This window comes from Pseudochaenichthys georgianus, chromosome 19 (assembly GCF_902827115.2).
Source record: "Pseudochaenichthys georgianus chromosome 19, fPseGeo1.2, whole genome shotgun sequence".
Classification (NCBI taxonomy): Eukaryota; Metazoa; Chordata; class Actinopteri; order Perciformes; family Channichthyidae; genus Pseudochaenichthys; species Pseudochaenichthys georgianus.
This window is the reverse complement of record NC_047521.1, coordinates 21,906,419-21,927,179: the sequence shown is the minus strand read 5'-3', so window position 1 is coordinate 21,927,179 and position 20,761 is coordinate 21,906,419. Positions and strand designations below refer to the sequence as shown.

The following is a 20,761-nucleotide window of genomic DNA, read 5'->3' as shown; positions in this document are numbered from 1 at the left end:
CTGGTGCTTTTTTCTCTATGAAAGGCCCCAAAAGAAATCCGGCCTTGAGAAAAAAATGTGTGGAATGTTTGTAAAGCTTATGTCAATTTCACGAGCTCGGGAGAAGAAAGCGCGGTGACAATGAGGGGTCACCCTGGTGAGAATAATGTCATTACATGTTACCCAGACACATACACGCCTGTGAATACTTCCCTCTCAATGCCGCTCGGAGAACTATGGAGCAAACAATCCAGGCTTTTTCCAGAATGAGGGTTCATATTTATAACCTCGGGGTCGGTTTGAATAGACATCTATTCCCTTTAAACCCCTTTAACAGTGAAAGGGTCTGCATTTTTTTCCGGTGTGTTCCGTAGCTGGGTTTCCCGGCATAGCTGGCATAGCTTTAAAATATTAAAAGCCCTGTACTTTGGAAAAAGGTTTGGTCAAAATAAATAGTAAGATTTATGTTGAGTTTTATATGGAAAGACATAAAAACTTTAAGTTAAAATACTCTGGGGGATGCTGGGAAAAGTTGAGGAGATGGGAAAAGAGTCATACGCATGTCACCCCAATCCCCTTTTCAGGGGCCATGCCAGCCGTGGGAGGGAGGGAGCATGGGTGTGAAAGTTTGAGAGGAATGGGAAGTGGGAGTTCGGTGGTAATGTATTACACTCTCAGGGCCCTGGGAAAAGGGGTGGGGGGTGTTCAGCTTGGGCCGGTGCCAACATAGTCACTGTGCCAAAGCGCTGGGTGCTGGGGACCACTCCTCACTGCGGCAGATCTGTGGGAAAATCAAAACCAGGTTGCTCTTTGCTGCTCCGCCAACAAAGACAGAGACACGAAGCGCCTGCCGCGGCCTCTGCAAACATGCACACAGTTTACTCTGAGTAAAGGTAAAGCGAGACAAGTAGTGGATACGTTTTTAAAATGGTTACATGAGTAGATGTTGAAGTCTGCGGCACCACAGCTGGTCCCGAGGCCAAGAGCCAAGTTTTCTTCCAGACTTTTGAAAAAGTTCACTTCTTTGGCCGTGAACGATGTTTTACTGACCACATGTGTTTCTGATGTAAATACAGATTTGGATGATGATTACATAAGATTCATTTGGTATCATAAATGTGGAACAAAAGCATTTTTAATTCAAATCATGATTTAGCTACCAAGTTTAGAATATAAAAAGTCAAGGATATTGTTTAAATCGTTAAAAAAAGTCCCATAGTTAGCAAAGGTTGACGGTGCTGATGTGCCTTTATGAAACGCATGTTCAGAGTTCTGTAAAAACTAAAAAAAGACTTGCGACGAGATTAGTTTTAAATCTAATTAAAAGAAAACTTAATGACGGGGATCCTCATTTCCTCAGCAACATTGTAGACAATTATAATGACATTGGTTACAGAAACCCCCAAAAATGCACCCAAATCTGTTCATGAAGTAGAAATTGAGTGATAAGATGTTACTATAAATGATTTAATGAAGGTTCATTAAATGTTGTTGTCTTGGACATTTTGTTCCTTCTGTGTAATGCCTTTTTTACTTGCTCGTACATTTCGAGAAACATTGACATCTTTCTGACTCATCCAAACTGAGCATTTCAAGCTTCACTAAATATAATTTATTTCAGGACTGGTGCATTACAATGCCATATTAAATCATGTTCTGCACTCGACTACCATCTTTACCACTGAGATTGTTTCTCAACAGTTACACATTGTCTGAAATTAGCAAACAAAATTATATTCTGCATACATCGTTATAATCTAATAGTTATTTCAGTCTATAAAAATGACCCATGTAGTCATGTGAAATAAAAATAACTAGATGTGATATATTTAAATTCACACTAACTTTAGTCTTTTGGGAAAGAAAACCCATTACGTTCATAATATATAGTTGCGCTCGTCTGTGCGGTGTAAGTTTATGAAAAGGAAAATGCAGCAAAACACTTAAAGGAAGGTTAAATCATGAAATGCTACTAACAACACTACACATGCCGTGAGCTGGTTTGTGTGAAGACCCTGACCTATTCAACATTTACTCTACGACTAGGTGTTTGATGCGTATTCTCTACTCTGTTGTCGTCCATGCTTTGGGCCCAGATTTTGTTTTGTGAGCAGCACAGTGGGAAAGAGGTTGGATGAATGTGTGGTTCTGAGGATGGGAAGCAGGGTGGAGCGATGCAGAGGAAGTTCCTCACATGGCCTGCGATGGGCCTGGTCGTCAAGAGGCCCTTTGTTTTAGGAGGTTAATGCCTAATTGATACAGGCTTAATGAGAGCGAGCTGTGTGTGAGCCGGGGGGCTGGGCGGCCCGGCGGTAATTGGAACGGACAAGCCTTGTGTGGAGGAGTGCACAGGGAAAGGATTTATGGGAACGTAAGGAAAGTAGAGGCAGAGTGGGAACAAGGGAGGAAGAAAAGGTGATAATAAAGAGGAGGAATGCAGACGCAGTGGGAGAGGAATCCGGTGTGATAGTGAGAGTATTGCAAGATCATGAGAAAGAAATGTGACAATGGAAAATTGGGGATGAACCGTCCGCAACCAGGATGTTCCCATGGTTGTTTCGTTATTGCTCATTCGAGTTCAATGGTTTCTTGAATTCTCCCGTGAGACTAGAATGAATTTAGATCGATTTTAAGCTTTTTGCACATTAAAAGTGATGGGATTAGCGTTTTTATTCATGTTTTATGTTGAATTTAAATTGAGTAATGCAAAAGATGCCCACATAACTGTCTGTTTTTTTGAGACACCTGTCTTTTCTTTTCTGATGAGCTGTCTTTTCGACCCCCTCTTTTCAGTCTGACAGTCTCAGACTATTCATGCGAGAGACCCCAGCTCCCCCCCAGACAAGCTTTCAGTATGGAGGCTAGAGAGGCATTAAGAGGGAGGAGGGAAGGGGCAGGAGAGGGGAGCACAGAAGAACTGTGCACTTCAGAAAACCTTGAAGAATCAGGACTGAAAGCTATGGAGATTCTGGGTGGCTGAGAAAGAGGGTGAAAAATAAAGGGGTCAGTGTATAATTAGAAATATGAGAGGGCAAACAATAGGAAATGGATTTTTTTGAAAGTGTGGCTTGAACAGAGAGACAAATTGGAAGGAATAAAATGTTGAGGAATTACAGAAAATAGGGTGAGAAATGGGAGGAGGAAGAGTTACAGTAACAGGGGGAGAAATACAGGGGAGGGAGGCAGCTTGATGAACAAGAGCGAGTGAGAATGAGGCTGAGTGTCGGTGAGGGAAGAGAGAGCGACAGAGCCTCTGTTTCCCACAGTCGGCCGGTTCCCACAGCGGACCTGGCTAATCCCTGTCTTAATTGGGGGAGAATTCCAGCGCACATGTTCCCCAGGAATGAGCGAAGGGAGAGAAGGTTTGTGAGCTTCTGACACATCAGACAGGCCTCCGCGGCTGGGCTGGTGCACAGTGTGTGAGGGCACTTTGTTGGAGTGTAAACACGCCGCCTGACTGTCAGCACGTCGGCTGCATAAATGGCTTCACCCGATTTCTGCTTCTTTCTCCGCTCACTCAAGCCGACGTGAAAAATGCTCTTAGCAGGCACTTAGCATTGCTATGTCAAATCGCAACATGTTAAAAAGAAAAAAACAACCTGAAACTCTCTCACGCTGTTGAAGTGTCAGTTCACTAAAATTGCAGAAATGACATGTAATTGTGTCTTTACCTCGAATGTAATCTAGCCACGGACAGCTTTAGTTGTCTGCCAAGACTTCTGGGGATATCCGACACAATATCATTTAATGGTGTGCAAAATCACGTTTTAATGGCATTTTATTAACTGTAAAAACTGCTGGTAGTGAGTGACGTCTGTGGCTGGACATCATTGTTATAATAACTAAGACTTCTGGAAAGAACCAATGGAAAAAAGTTTTCAACTAGCTAGTAAACATAGTGGAGCATTTAGCAGCTACAAATACAAATATGACCTTCCTGGAGTTGGAGACCAAATCTGAGCTAAAAGAAGAGTGACCATTCATCAGGTGGACACAAATAAACAAAATAAATGCTCATTTTGATCTACACCATATCGTCTGGATGTGAAATAGGCATCCAACAACTACACTTTATCGAACTAACCAAAGTTAGCGTTCAGCTTATTTCAGCGTTTAAACTGAAAATATCACTAGAGATAAACAAAATATATGTATTGTAAGTTTGGTGCTCTGGTCCTTTTGGAGTAGATCCTCATTTCGTATTCTTAATCCAACAATCAAATACATGATGATAACTGGAACCATCAATAACTGCCTTAATCGAGCCGAATCCGATGCAGCTGTAACACTTGTTGAGCAGAGAGTAAAAGGTTACCAATGCCACATGTTCTTTATCCCTCATGAGAAGACAAAACATCATGCTTTTTAATGTTGATCTTTCAGGTGAATTATGGGGGAAATTATAATTGTCCTAGCAGTTAGAGAGGAAGAAAGAACGGGACACAACTAATCAATACCAGTTTATTGTGTAACTTCCATATTAAATGATACTAGACGAGCGCTATTAAATATCCTGTTTTCACACATTTCACAACACTGCGCACCGGGCGTATCTGTTGACAAATCCTGCCCTGAGGCTGAGCAATGCAAGTAGATACTAGTAACCTAACAAAACCTCTGAGTGGCAGTTTCGTTCCAGCCTACCTGTTTCCCAGATAAACAAGTGGAACAATGGGCACAGTGAAAAATGTCTCCGAGGAGGAAACCCAAGAACACGGTTTCTCAGAGCAGACAGATAACAGGCAAAACAAAAAAAGGGTGCAAACTGGGAGCCAGTTTAGCAGGATTACACGAGAGAAACAGAGGTGGGTGGCAGGCAGGGAGGTTTCCCCTCTTTGTGCAGACCCTCAGACAGGTTTAGTCAGAAAACCATAATCCGTGTGGTGAATTGTCGGAGTTATAAGAGCAGGTCCAAAGACAGGTGTGCTTCTTTTAGTGGGTAGACTCTCAGTCTGGGGTTTAGAGGGCTGACGTCATCCACGTGGGGAACTAAGACAGGAGTTTGTAGAAAGAGTTGTGTTTATCGATGAGGATTCTAGCAAATGGTTAACTCTAGGAAACTTGGTTATCTTTAGGAAATGTTCATAGTATTTTTATCTTTTAGAATGCTGGCAGCTTTATGGACTGTGCGTGGGTCCACTAATCAAATGTCTGTTGACAAACTTAATTTTGTACAGACATTTGTCCTCAGTAGGATAACCCTACACACAGACCCGGCGCCAGAACAAATCTAAAGGGAGGGCTTATGATTTTCATGGGAGGGCACACAAAACCGTCACGTGCTGCGGCCTGCGGCACAATATCAAACAGCAAGGCCAACAGCATTGCGTAAAGACCTACGGTAAAGACGCACACTTATCGCAAATACATACACAAATAAAGGGCAACATAGAAACCACTTTTGAAACATTGTGTGCGTGGCAGCACAAACACTGGTAAATCACGAGCAAGGCACACTGGTTAAGGATGGCAGCTTCCTCGTCGTTGCACTCGGAGAGAAATAGTAGAGACGGAGACGATGAACTGTAAAAGCCGCATCAGATGAAGACGTATTTAAACCGTCTACAGGGGAAAGGCTGTGTCTGCTTTTAACGAATCTTCAAGCCGGTCTGTTGTTGAACATGCAGCGGCAAAAGTGCGCTTCTTTCCTGAAAACAATCTCCCTGGAAAACGATCCAGTTTCACCTGGTTGGGTTTATTGACCCCAAGATCATCTGGGGCTGTTGGTCTTTGAGCGGTGGCTGGCCCAATAGTACCTGTTGATGTGCTGCAAGGTAGCGTCTGTAGTGGAGGCACCGGCACGGAGGAGGAGGCGGGTGTGGTTCAGGGTGTGGCAACGCAGGTGGTGATGGGAGGGGCACAAGGAGCTGTGCCTCGGAGGACAGCGTTGCTGGCGGCCGCCTTGATGAGTCAGGGCTCGCTAACTCAGCCCCAGGGTTTGCCGAGGTCAAGCTTGTGACGCGTGCTGCTGCAACGGCAGGTGCAGGTCGCCAGCAGCTGCATCGGCTGCTGTTCTTTCATCGCTATTTCGTTTTTAATAAATCCGTAGACCTTTTTAAGCCAATTTCTGATGTCTATTTTGTAATTCAAACAGAAGTGGGAGTCTACAGAATGCACAATAAACAATAAACAAATCCAGAATAGGCGGCAGAGTGTGACGCTGTGATTGGTCTAAACGAATACGAATCACAAATCACAACAGACGCATGCATTTATTTGACGTAGCCTGCGATTTTTTTTTCACATACATCGTAGCATAAAAGTTCAGTTTATTTATAATAAAAAAATATATATATATTTTTTTTTTTTCATTTGTATAAATAATAAAAACCGTGTTTATTAGGGGAAGGCAGGAATGTTAAATGGGAGGGCCTGGCCCTCCCACGGCGCCGGGCATGCCTACATAAGGTCATCCTCTGACCTTTACCCCATGAGGTTCACATTTTTCGTTTTGAATGACTTCTTTCTACAACTATTGGATCAACTGCTCAAAAAAGTTGCGTTTATGTTGCACTCTGGATGAACTGTAGTAACTTTGGTGATCCCTTCACTTTTGAGCGCCATTACCAGGTCAGGATGTAAACTTATACTTCTATGTATACCTACAAAAGCTAGAGACATTCCCATCAGCCTCTGCTATACGTTTGAATTTAGTGCCAGAAGATAACATGTCAGCCAACATGGTAAACACACCTGTTAAACATCAGCACCTATCTACCCGTGCATCTGGTTTCTACTCTGAGCCTGTTCCCCCTCACCCTGCCTCAGTGAAAGTCTCTAAGTAGCCTTATTAGAGTATGATGTCAGCGTTTGGAGGGTTTGTGCCCCCTGCAGACCATGTCCGCTCCAGGATACGGTGAGGAGACGGCAGCTGTGTTCTTCTCAAACTGAGGGGTAGCGAGCAGGCCTTCCTTGAAGGGGGTCGCAATTCATCTCCTCTGTCTTTCCTACAATACTTTATTTTGGCGGGAAGCAGCAAAGACGCTTGTTTGACCCAAGTTTCTTTGCAGGACCCCCTCCCTGAGAAAAGTGTCGCCCGCCTCCACTTTCATACACCATGTCTACCCTGTCTTGATTGATTTTCAGTGCGCATTTTGGAAGGGATTACAGCCATCTGCAGGCTCTTGAGGAACAAAGGGGGCTCCTGGCTCTCCTCCTTTCAGTACTTCAGAGGGATAACATGCCAGATAAACTTGCTCTTGCACCGCTCTGCACTTGTTCTCTATTCTGCCATGACCTCTCAACCTACCCAAACTGCCCACTCAACTTTGAAGCTGACCACGTAATTCTCTCCTGCCCTCACTCAGCGCCGTGAATAGAAGCTAATCATCAGTCTTTGCAAACTGTTCATTATAGAAACACCAATCCCAGTTAGTGCCTTATACGCACTGATTTCAGCAATCTTCATTTTTGTTTGGCTGCCGTTTTGCATTTTCCTGGCTTCGTGAAAAATACTTACAAGGCAAATTAGCAATTTCCCAGATGAGAACATCCACAGTTTCCATTCGGGAATCATCACTCCCAGCTGGGCAAGGGTGTTATGGGAACCAGATATTGTCAGCTGGGATTCTGGGATGCCAAAGTGTGGTCATGGACTCATCAGCTGGTGCTGAGAGGCAGCAGGATGCACAGACGCTGAGTCACAGGAAGAGGTGGATAGAACACTGCCCAATGTTTGGTTGCATTGGGATGGATTATCAGTATGGCAAAATGACTTGTTCATGTGGAAAATATAGCCTGGCTAAATCCACAGCTGTTTGCTTCCAACTTCTTACTAATCTAGTTTGTGCACACACTGTGCGTCAAGTGTGTGGCAACCACTGTTTTGGATCCACAACAGCAGCTGTGGACCGAGCTGTGGGAAAGATTAGAGAATGAAGCCGTGAAAAGAGAGATCCAGGTGACGAAGAGTTTATTGAGCACTCGGACCGATCAGGCTATAAGACAGTAATAAAATGCTTTAAGTGATTATCCTTACAATGTCGTTAAAGAGAAGCTGAAGCAAAATCAGTGAAGTTCCTGAAGTGAAGATGTTTGTTTTTGCTATTCTGCAAACAGAAATGTCGCCTTGAACATTGAGAAATGTTTTTGTGCATGCCGGAAAAAAACGAGGAGACGGAAAAACCCTGGTTTTATAGTTTCCCTACTACTTTATTTTGTTCTGGAAATTCCTGACTTTTCAGTCCTCGCAGTGCTCAGAAATGTCAACAACCTCAGCTATGAAACCTCCATCCACTAAAGAACATCAAATGATGGGAAAGCTCCAAAAACAATATTGGGTCTTGTGTTGAGATTGTGTCCACGACTGTTCTGAGGTCAAGAATGTATGTCCACAATCGAAGGATGCATTAGGAGTATTGCAAAAATAATGCATGTAGATAAAGATAATGCCAGACACAAGTAGAGGGTCTGTTATCCCTCAGTATCAGGGGTTTGCCGGTAGGATTTGTAGACCTTATTAAAGCTGCATAACAGAGAGAGTTTCTGCTGTATAAACAGGACCTGTGCGCTGGGTGCGGTGTTGTTTGGCTTCGATATGAGGGAGGGTCCAGGAGCACTTTGCCCCTGTCCGTGCTCTCATCTCTGGAGCTTTGTCTCCGGCCGCTTCCCCCAAACTCCCCCAGGGGCTGACGGAAGTCCACACCCAACTCTCTCTCCCATTGCTTCAGATTCCCCTTTCCTGAGTGCTTCCCGCCCCGCTGTGTCCGTACCTCACCTCAATAACACAACAGGAGAGAATAACGCCAGCAGTGAAGGGGGGGGGGGCAGTTTCTGTAGCAGTCTGCAGAACTTCTGAAATCTATGAGCATCAAAGTGTACGCAATCGTCATTGTTGTGGTATTTTGATACCTCCCTTAGTTCACTTCCATGTACGACACTGTTCATAGTTGACTTACTAGTCTGGTGCGTGACTTTTTAAAGAGTAGGGTTAGTTCAAATGGAACACGGCTGTTGTGCACTTATCAGAAATGACGATTGCAACATTTACTGGCTTATTGTCGATTTCTTTTTAAGGGCAAACTGCAACTGGACGTAGCCTTACGCCAACATTTGACGTATTTTGGCCCACGTGACAATTGTTGTAATTGTATCGCTTTTTTATTAGAGCAACGGCTGCAGCCTAATTGAGTCCCAATATGGCGACCATTGAAGGTGAGAAGTGTCCCATGCGCCACCTTTGTGTGCGTTGGGAGCACGTGTAAATATGGAAGAAACGTCTTTCGAGCATTTTCTTTCTGTATTTTTAGTTTTTTCCACGAAGTTTTATTTAGAATTAGACGGGTTTATTTAGCAATAACAAAACTAAACTCTGCGACACTGTCAACGTTGACCCCCTGACATTAATACTGCAGTTTTAGGGGTTCAAGCAGAGGTCACAAAGAAGCGACAACAATGCAGGAAGTTGAGCTTTGTCCAAATGTGACATGATGTATTAGTTGTTGGAGTATAATTTGAATGCTCTTTGTTTTTGGCTTATCAGCCCTGCAGCAGTAACCTCAGATGTACTGGTGAGGAGGGGGTCGAGGTGTGTGTTTGCAGGGCTGAGCAGCTCGAGCCCCCCCAGCTACGGTATGCTTTAAAGGAGCACTGAGGCAGTAAATAGCTGGGGATGTTGGAGGTTCCCTCACATGAACTACCGATGCGGTGGCAACGCAGTGTCAGGTTTTCTATGGGAGATAGCCAGCCAGACACGGAAGGCATGTCGAGCTTTTGTGATTCTCCTTTTTACACATTGAACCAAAACACCATGTCAATTCCTCAGCTGCTCTTTTTCAACTGGATTTACTGGATGCAATACATTTGAGATTTTATTGAGGTGCGTGCGTGTACAAGTTTAATACAGCATTTTGCAAGCAGGAGAAACAGGTGGTGATTTGATCATAAAATAATATGGATGTGTTATCCACCATGCAGCTCAGGGAAGTGTCCTTGGTCTGTGATGCTGCAGGGCAAATCCTAGTTGAGTTAGGAACCGGAGTTTAGCTGGAGCGGCATGTGTTATGTGGCGTGGAACAGAGATTTGGTTTGATTGTGTTCTCGCGTACACGTGGTCGGGACAATGTGAGCGACTGTGTGGCACCGCAGCCGAGGCGAGTCTGCCACGCCGCTCCCTTAATGGCAATTTATTGCTTCCTGAATCCTGAAAATGGGAGTCTGAGGACAACAGAATTCCGAACGCTCTACTCTACCTCCTTCCCCGTCCAAACGCCCTCGAGGTCGTGAACGCTCCCTAAATCTCCCCGCCTTCAAGGCCTCTCGCTCTCTCGGGCACGCCGTTTGTTCTGAGCTTTCAAGGATGTGATTCATGGGTACTTGAAGTGACTTATGTCTGAGAAAAGTTTACCATGCTACGAACCTTTGGACCCGGATACTATAGTGTAGGTTAAACTGTATTGATGTTTTCCGTGAGAGGTTTAGAGCGCTGATAAATGAATGATCCGGCTGCATAATAGATGTGGATCATAAAATTACCGAAGAAAGAGTTCAAAGTGAACGTTTGAGAAAAGAAAATAAATACTACGTGTTTTCTCACGGTATATTTTATTCACACAGACAAACACAAAAATAATCCACAATAATATCACAATGTTGTTTTTTCCACAGGCTTTTTTTCGATGCCGATGCTTCTAGAATTTCTTATTAACATATTTACAATCATATTGCTATTAACATACATTTACATAACAAATAAACAGCGAACATGGCAGTGTTTACGCTTATAAGACATACCGCTTTAGCACATTACGGTCATTTGGTATGAACCTCTCCCCGTTGATATAGTGCACATTAGATATAAAACATTTAACAGAATAGAATTGTATACATTAAATGCACATTTTTGCATTTCTCTTGAGCTAGCCATTGTTATGACTTGTGTTTTTTACCAAAAGCAGTTGTTCTTTTTAATCCATAGCAACAGGTTTATATCATTATAGCGCTGCACTGCGGTTATAAATGGCTGCTATGCTTCTTACAGTATATAAAGGTGAATTCCGTTATGTGGCTCATCAGCAGAGAGCAGGGGATGACTCGACAACACAACTTAGAAAGGCTTTGGCAACACTGCTACAACTCCACTTGAACATGTGTTTAAAATATTGTTTTATAATGAAATGCAGTCCAATTTGTTCAATTCAGCAGAAATATTGCATGGCTACTGAAATGTACTGTTATGTTTCTGTAACACAGCCTGCATCTCATCACAAAGGCAGAATCTCAGAGTTGGCTGGATATGAAAGTGCTCTCAGCTCTAGTTCAAGCTGTGAAACATGCTCAGGTACTGTATGTGCCTTCATCATCTGTACATATATTAAATTCTCAATTGCTCCACTTCGCTATGCTACATATAGTTGCTTTTTATTTGGTTTTCAGTGCTTGCAGCATCACACTTTCCAGATGATTCCCTTCCCTTTATCAGTGCAAATATACATTTAGTGAGGACTCTTTTATAATCTCCTTAATAGTTGTAACACTGAGGATGACCCCAGCGAAACCTAACTTTCCCATGGCCAGACATGGCTGAAAATAAAGGTGCCTAGAGTGTATCCTCACTAGGATACTAACTAATAGGCAGTAAGCTTTCTATAGAAGTGTAAATAAATGTTCCTGAGTTCAACGCGAGGTCTCTCAATGGGCCTGATATAATGGCTCGACTTATTTGATCTCGAATGGAAAGCTTTTCAATAGATTTTCTCTGAACCTGCATAATGTTTCAATACCAAAGGCATATGAGTTCATTTCAACCACCTCCCTCATGTCACTTGAACAGGGTATTCCTGACCCGGCGACTGCATATTGCACTGAAATGGTGTTGGGAAAAGTCCATTTACTCCTCAGTCCTTTAGGAAGACGTTGGTGGCGCCTTGATGGCTGCATGGGGCGCACCATGGCTTCTTCCAAAACATGGAGCAGGGCTGAGTTTGGCCTGGCTTTCAGAACGGCCTCAACTCTGAGTGGTAGACAAGCTGTTGGTGAGTTGTTACACTCAGTCTACCGGCAGTTCACAGGGTATCTGCTGGGCGGCTTTGGCTGCCATGTAAGCCCTCTGGAAGTCCTTGTATCGGGGAGCGCAGCCCAACCAGGCCTCCCCGAAGTGGACCCGTCCGGTGAACAGGAAGCTGCCGGGCCCCGGTTTGACGCCGCACTGCAGCAGCGTCCTGACTTCCCCGCGGCTGCTGAGGCGACTGTTGCCGGTGAACAGGGCGTACTTCTGACGAAACACCCGGGTGGCGCTGACTTTGATCACCGCCGCTCGCAGGTTATCGTCTTCCACCACTGAACGGATGTTGCCTCGCACGACTGTGGATAAACAGGATATTCAGGTTAATTTCTATGAATATTTCACAACGCAGAACTTTGTTTTTGTTCCCTTTGCTCTATTTTTTTGTTATATCGTCCTACCGGGGTGACTCTTTGTTGACCACAGACTGATGTCTAAAGACGTACGAAGGACAAAACCTCCTCACTAATCTTAACTTTTGTTGCCAGCTGAAATTCTCCTCAGGGCCATAACAGCTCAATAAGAGGCCTGCAGATTAGTCCACTACTCCTTCTCTGGGGGGGAGATGTCAGGATTAGTCCACTACAGTGCCTCCGGTAGGGGTTCCTGTGTGTGTGTTGGGGGTTGCAGAGAGCTGCTGTTTCACCTTTAACCTTTGCACTTTTGAGAGGAGAGGATTTGGAGGCACCGGGGTTCGCTGCCTTTTTTAAACCGATTCGACCCATTTATAGATCCTGATTAGAAATCATTATGTTCTTCGGATTTGCCGCCACGACTTTGTGGAGGTCCGGTTTAATTTGTTGATCTAGGCTGAATTGGAAGGGTGGATTTCTGAGTGACAATGACATTTCATTTCTGGTCTTCTGTCCTATTGGCAACTTGTTGCATCATGTTACTCACCAAAGTCACTGGTGCAAACGGCCATCAGAATCTCAGTGTTGTTGCAGGGCCTGCAGGCCTCTGGAGAGAAAACAAGGGAAGGAAGAAGTCAGTTGGTGACCTTGCATAACACCGTAAACTGCTATAAAACACAAACATGCTTGTAATTAAAGCAAGCTTCTGGAAATCAAAGACATGTCCAGATCACATGCACAGGAATGTGAGATAAAACTGCAAAGACGAGCAACAAAGGAGAGTAACAGACAGCTGCTACTTTTACAGTTGGCAGAGGAGGACCAGTGGAGCTTTAAGGTGCAAGGCTTTTCCACCCCAAACAATTTAATGGCTCGATGAAACTTCCCCCCTTAAAGCCTTTCAGGGTGTCTACAGTCACACCTCATCAAAGCCATGTAGACGGGGGCCAAAAAGAGAGGGAGTGGGGGCGGACTTCAAAGATCTTTTAAGGGGGTCACTTCCCACAAAATACTCTCCTTTCTTCCAAGGCTTCTCTTAAAAGCTGGAAGGACCTTTTTGTTTTTTTTTTGTTTTTTTTATAAATATAGTTCCCCTAACTTTAAGTCCTAACGAGATTGGCAGATGGCCACACAAAAAATTAAACCCATCAAAGCTCTGTCCGTCTGCATGGACTAAACTGTGGGTAGAATGAAAAAGAAATCCTGGCATTTTTTAAAGTTCTCCTTGTGGTTCTTTGGAGGCCCCCTTGCCCACCCCACAGATTCTCCTCCTTAGTGAAAACCTCTTGATAAATGAGATTCCTTCCTCTCTAGTCCACAGCAAACCCCCATCCAAGCCTAATCAGTGTGTGTGTGGGAGTGTGAGAGGGGGGAGTAAACTCCTACAGACAAGTCTCCCCACAGAGAGGCAGCTCAACAAAAGAGGGGAGCATCTCAGCTGGGCAGAGGCCTCCCTGTCTCCTAGGAGACGGCAGTAATCCCAGAATACTCATGCGGCACCCATTCAAAGTGCTGTGGACTCTGGAGAAAGCCCCACATACTGAGCTTTTGTCCCCCTCCTCCCCACTCCACGGCTCCCCTTCTCCTACTCCAAACCCGCACGCCTCTGGGTAAAGTTTGGCCACTTCCTCCCCTCTGCACTCTGCAAGGCTGCGGAAAGTCCAACCAGCCCACAGAGGCCTGCTATGAATTATGAATTATGAATTTTATGGAGTGTAATATCATCACTGGTTGAATAAAAGCTTACGTCCCCCAAACCCTTTCAGGAAGAACTCTGACCACAGTGTGTGGGGTTTTACGAGTTTCTGTTTCTTTCATATGACAAAAAGAGACAGAAATTAGATTATTAATAGATTACCGCTTCAAGGTAGAAATTAGGTGAACTGAAAGGAAATATAAAAATGTATTACTTTTTTCATGCTATATTTGGTAGTTATTGATTTAAGAGATAAAATGGTTCCTCTGTCTAGATAATGACAAATTAAAGTATAAACGGGTCATTGTGTCTCCCTACTTGACCTCACACTCAACATGGCTGCCTCACCTTCACTGCTGATGGGGTTGTTGTCCAGTGACAGGCGGGCGGTCCAGTCTCCTCTCAGCTCGTATCTGAAGGATGCGATCCTCCTGCTGATGTCCTGGTGAGGTGTGGCCTGCAGGAAGAGAGCCACCCTCTCCCCGGGCAGGCGGCTGAAGCAGCGGACCCTCGGTGGGGGGGAGGACTCCAGCCGGTCGCTGATCAGGAGCTCCAGGACCCCGTCCCTCTCCAGGTAGAGCTGGGCTCCGTGGAAATGCTCCGAGGGCTTGACGCAGGCTGTGATGAGGCCCGAGCTGCTGCCGCCGGGCCCCACCGCCACAGAGGGCAGGCGGGGGGACAGGCTGAGGCGCAGGGCCCCTTTGGGGTACAGCCAGTCCAGGGTGCCCTCAGAGCAGTGGAGGAAGATCTGCTCCACGCTGCCCTGCTGCTGGGACAAACCACTGTGAGGAGAGAAAGGAGGAAAGGTTAGATAAAGTTTATATTCAGGCAAGAGTTAGGGCTTAAACATGAGTCCCTTACATCAGCATCAGCAGGGCTTAGTTTCCTGAAATAACTGCAAGATGGTCTGTGCAGGTTGAACAAGAAAGAGAAGAAAAATAAACCCCTAACTTTTCATAGTACCGACTACAAATAATATAATGACTATAAAACTTTTTTTTTCAGTAGAACTTCTGTGGATGAAGACCTGATGAAGACATTCCCATGAAGGCGCCGCCTACTGGCAACCTGTGGTACCAGGGGCCAGTCATTGCATCTTAAGGGCCAAACTATAAAACTATAACAACTAAAAGTCCTCTGCAGGAATTTTTAACAATGTATTTATAATGAAACTACCCTTCAACAAGTGCATGCACCACATGTTATTTTCCTCCAGTCTCAGCTGTAATCCTGCAGTCTCCTGCCTGTCTGCACCCCCCATGCCTCCTGCAGACAGCCCGGAGGGGCGAGCGCAGCAGAGAGAAACATTTCACTGCGCCCTAAAGGCAAGTCTCAACATGTTGCATCCAAACAAATGTTGTCCTTTGCCAGCGGGACACCTGTAGCATCGCTCGGTGGCATTTTTCAACATCATCCAGGAAGAGCTCTCGTAAAATATAAAGATACTTGCCTTCCTCTCCAGCTGCACTGGTCTTCAGAATAACTTGAACAAGCCAAGTCACAACCGGCAAAAAGTAAAATCCAAATTGCGTTAATCCAAACTCCGAAAGCAGGCATGTTTCACGGTGGGTGATGCAGAGTTAAAAAAGAAAAAGTCGGAAAAAAATATTCCAAAACTGAAATCTTTGCACGCAAAACTCCTCTATAAAATAAATCTGACTCTATTTGTGATAAGCTCCATAGTTTAGTATCCTCTTACCCTGATGTGTAAGATAGGAGAATACTCTAACTGTCTCTCTGAACTCTCCGGCTGCTGTGCGTCAGGGGACTCGGAGCTCTGGAGTTATTCATCCTCGGAAAAACTTCACGGACCAATCAGAGCCCGAGGAGTGAAACTTTAAACCACTCACGCAGCGGAGGGGGAGGGACGTCTGACCTGCAGAATGAGACGCAGTGTGTGAGGGTAAACTCTCAATTCACTATTGTGTTAGACATGTCTGCATAAAATACTCATTAACTCACATGCTGAGTGGGTTTACACAGACTGTCAGTTGGTTTTATTTATTCTTCATTAATATAATATTAAATTACCGGATTAATAGTTGTAGGCCTATCTGTTTTTGATTAAATATCGGATTTATATACAGGTGTTATCATTTAAAAGTATAGTGGAATTAGCCTTGCCTTGTGCATTGTGATCTATTAATAGATCAAGATTGTGTCCAGAATTATTTAAAGCCCCCGTTCATTTTGGGCTTTAAGCTATGGTTTTAAGTCAAACTGCTATTGAATAATGTTTTATATTATATGTTTTTTCCAAATAAAACACTTTTGAATTCTTCACAATAAAGATTACTTAAATGGCATATATTATTCCATAAAAAGCTAAATACAGAAATATTTATCATTTCAAAAGTTTAACTACAAGGTTTCTCCTAATTCACTTGGTTCACAAGTCAGTTGTCATTGTAATTGTTTGTTTACTATCGGCCTCAGTTTTAATCAGATCTGTAGCCCTTGACTGTGTGTCATCCCCTCTTTATCACCTTTCAAGTCTCTTTCCCATAAAACAAACCAAAAAATGGATACCACACTTGTGTAAGTTTCATATTGGAACCACGATTGGCTTCCCAATACCATATTTACAGATGCCTGTGTTAGTTAGTTAGATAGATAGATAGATACTTTATTTATCCCAAATTGGGATATTTTTTTGTTCCAGCGTCCGTGTCAAGCATTACATGAGTTAAAACATTTTTAAAGATACAATAAGAGACAGATGTTAAAATTAACATTAGCAGAAAGTATATTTTGAATACAAATTCACACGAACAGTGAGTATTTACAAATTCACAATAGAAAAGACATTGGATTGAATATACATTATGATTTGTTGTTATACAGCTTTATTGCAGTTAATCTGATATTTGGGGTAAGTGCAGATAAACACTCCGTTCTTAAAGGTCCCATCATGTCATGCTTTTCTGGTTATTAACCGTCCCCGTGTGTGTTGTGTAGCTTTTTCTGCATGTAAACGGTCTGCAGAGTCACAAACCCTCAAAGCGAGTAAAACTAACACAAAAAATACCTGTCTACGCTGCCCCAGAACGCCTCGTTGGAGATTTCTCTTTTTCCATTGTTTACTTCTTGGGTATAGTGACGTATTGTGTGGGGTTGGCGAGACACCGCGGAACTCAGCCTGGGCACACACACAAACTCCCAGCCAGGCTGCGGGTGTGTGTGTTTGGGCTGGTTTCAGGCTGGGTTTATCTATGTCTCGCAGACGGCTACTGGGCTCACAGGGAGGGGGGGGGCAGGAGCTCCAACAAGCCGTTTAGGACAGAGAGTGAATACACAGAGATGCTGTATGAGAAACCAATGTGAGTTTGGAAAATGGCACAATATACATTTATTTTAGTAGACCTCAATAATGGAATTATGATCAGTAGAAATGGCCATGACATGGGACCTTTATTTAGATTCATGTGAAAACAGTGTTAGGGTTTAACTATATTTCTTGTCAAATGTATGTCCAAGTGAGTCACAATAAGAACAATGCACTTTTGTGCAAGGGGGGCTTTAATTACACCATATAAATGCAGGTTTTTTAGAAAATAAATCTAAGTTCTCATAATATTCTATAGATTTACTTTAATATCCACTTTCTAACGAAGTCATAGACTTGGCCAAGAAAATCCTTTTGGTATTTATAATGAATTGCCTTTTTTATATCCCCAAGTCCACTAAATTGTATCTGTGGCACACTTAATGCGCTTTATTCTGCAAGACTTTTGAGTTTTGAACAATAGCAGCCATTCCAAAGGCCTCTGAAATGGTAAAGATTCTATTATCTCCATGAGATTAAATCAAATGAAAAAGAGGAGTAGTAAAGCGCTGGTCACAGTTCGATAATGCTAACCTGATTTTCAGACGCACTATGTATGATGGTGATGATGGCGAAGATAAGACTTTTCTGGTTGTCGTGGCCTCTGCCCTTTACCCCGCTGTGCTCCTCTTTCATGTTGTGGTATTTATAACCAAATCAAATATTCTTTTGTGCCATCACCGCCATTCGTCTCGCCGAGCCAGTGACTTTCCATGTACGTGTGTGAGTTATCATGTGTGCGTGATGAAAGTCTGGGCCCCTGCGATGGAGTTATGACAAGGCCTCAGACCCACACAAAGGCACATGTGCAGAAATCCAGCTGCTTTATTGTCTGCAGCCGGACGGAGCTTTGTTTTCTGCAGGGCATTTCAAAGCAGCCGAGTTTAAAGTGCAGAGCGACGGGGGTGGCTCAGTCAAAGAGAAGGAAAAATGAATACATTAGTGTATAAACTTAGTTATGGACATCATCAATATGTCATATCATCCACGTGTGCTCAGTGTATTCAGAGAGGACAGTCAGATGTACACACTTTGTCACATCAGTGTGCATGCATTCACACAAATGTCCATTAAAACAAAAGCACACACACGCTTTGTGACCCTGGTACGACCCTCAGTGTTATCCAGCCACCATCATATTCAGTGCTTTCATGTGGCGTGTGTGTATAATGCATTGATGTGTCACTTTAATCTCCATCTTTTGTCCCGGAACAGTTCAAACATACCGTACTGAGATCTAACTCTTTTGATGTGGTTAACAACTTTTTTTTATCACATCGTGAAATCTGATTCCCACTTTTCTTCACCAAAAGAGTCACAGGGTCTGGGATGGAAAGTTGAAAAAACGTGATTTAAGTTTAAACATTCATTAGTCGAAGATTTACTTAAGTATTGTCCTTAGATACCATTTTGAAGTTCTTAACTTTAATTTTAACCTACTTCATATTTCAACTCCAGTACATTTCAGTGGGAAATATTGTACATTTTACTCCAGTATACTACACAAAAAGTGATATTATATAACACAATGCTATACTACTATTTAACCCAGTTGTATACAAAGTGGCTTCTTACATGTAACTCACGATAAAAACATACTTTCATATGCATATGATATTGCACTTTATACGGATCTATTCTGCATATACCTTTTTCATTTGGATTATTACAGTACTTTGTCACTATATTACTTTCTAGACTGTGATATTTCTACTTTATTTGAGAAATTGAGAATTTAAAAATATTTTTTCACATCTGCTTTTCCAGAAAGTTCTATTAGACAATGGATTCTGCTCTCGTGTTTGTGCTGCAACCAACTTGCTAATTAGCTTAGTTTAGGAAATATACTGGACACGGGGGGAACAGCTAGCTTCTCGATGTCTAAGTTACTATTAAAGGCCAGTGTAAGGGTGAGAACCATCAGACCTGGTTTCCGTTCTGCATCCCCAACAATGCCATCTTTCTCTCTAAAGAAACACTGTCTTGTTGTCCTCGTACTGTAACCACTGAACCAGATTCCCGCAGAGTTTCCGTTCTCGGTGTCCGCTTTATTTTCACCTTTCCGCCAATGAGAGCGTCTTCAAACAGAGCTGCTGTACGCATACAAGAGTTTGCATGCACGTGTTAGTGCTGTGTGTATTTACTCGGTGTACTGTATTCCTCTGAGGGTTTCTGTGTGCCGGCAAACATGGGGACGATGTAGTGACAGTGTGGTGTCGCTGGCATTTACGATACCTGTTCTCGCTGTCTCGGACACAGAAGCTATTATCAAAGATCCTATAGTTTTTCATACTATGCTGAGATTTGATATATTAAGGGGAACGTACGTAAGCAACCCAGACCAAAGTGCTAATTGAAAGAGGGTCAATCAGATTCAATATAATGAAATGTACATGGAATCGGCCAAGACATTTAATGTTGAATCCTAAACAAAGTGCAGGGCTGAAAACCCACTTTTTAAAGCAAGTTTTGAGTACAAGTACTTTTTCCTTGCTAGAAACAACCAATGATTTTAAACATTGGTATGGTTCTGAATCCTTTGAATTTCAAATGTTTGTCTTAAACATTGCTGATATCTAGAAATCATAACAGGGATTGAACACATCCTTTATATGACACAAGCTGCGTTAGATAGAGGGCTGGTTGTATTCATATATCTGAATCTGAACGTGTCGGCTAAAAACGCCTGACCTTATCGGAGTTGACAAGTTGTCTTTGTTCCCAGACTTTCCAGCAGCTTCCCATGGCACCTCGATGCTAATCTGGTTGATCTGACATGGCCGCTGTTTGTTTTCCTGCACAGTCATCTATCTGCTGGTAATGAGATCCAAGAGCTTGTCAGGACACTCTGACAATCAGCCGACGTTCACGGTCACAGAAAATACCCCTTCTGTCTCGCCATAGGATTGTGCTGCGTCGTGCATTTTTCCTGGTTAGCTTGATGTTAGTCATGAAAAATAACGTGGCTGTGAAAAAGGGGTATTTTAGGGTTCAATTACAGAAACTTTAATATCCTGAGTGCCGGAATATAGAGAGAGTCCCGTGTTTTAAAATACACTTGCTGGATGTGTGTATTTAGATATCAAGCTAAAGGCATATTTACAGTCTTCGGGTCATTTCTGTACACAACATGTAGCTCAAGCATGCAGATTTGTTCACCTTAAAACTATTATTCCTATGATCTACATTTAAAAGGAAGCTGTCTCATAAAGTGTATTTCTTTTGTCAAATTAAAAGCGATGCATATTTTGTACAGGAAGTCAACGCTTTAGCTCGATATTCATAGTAAGCATGTAGTGAAAGAGGCTGTTTTAGCACGTTCCCATACTTCACTGGAGTTTTGTGTTGTGACGAGTCGGTGAGAGCGGTGAAGCTGACGTTTTCCCAGCTCTCCATGCAGGTGAAGG

At 43.3% G+C, this 20,761-nt stretch overlaps 1 protein-coding gene across 1 annotated transcript; it reads right to left on the bottom strand.

Moving 5' to 3' along the window:
- Positions 1-10,514: 10,514 nt before the first annotated feature.
- metrn (meteorin, glial cell differentiation regulator) lies at positions 10,515-15,779 on the bottom strand. The gene is made up of 4 exons (XM_034106684.2): positions 15,480-15,779; positions 14,378-14,811; positions 12,881-12,940; positions 10,515-12,279 (listed from the first exon to the last, which is right to left on the bottom strand). Exons 1-4 carry the CDS (start codon positions 15,584-15,586, stop codon positions 11,966-11,968), a joined length of 915 nt encoding a protein of 304 aa, XP_033962575.1. The 5' UTR covers positions 15,587-15,779; the 3' UTR covers positions 10,515-11,965.
- Between the last annotated feature and the right edge of the window lie 4,982 nt (positions 15,780-20,761).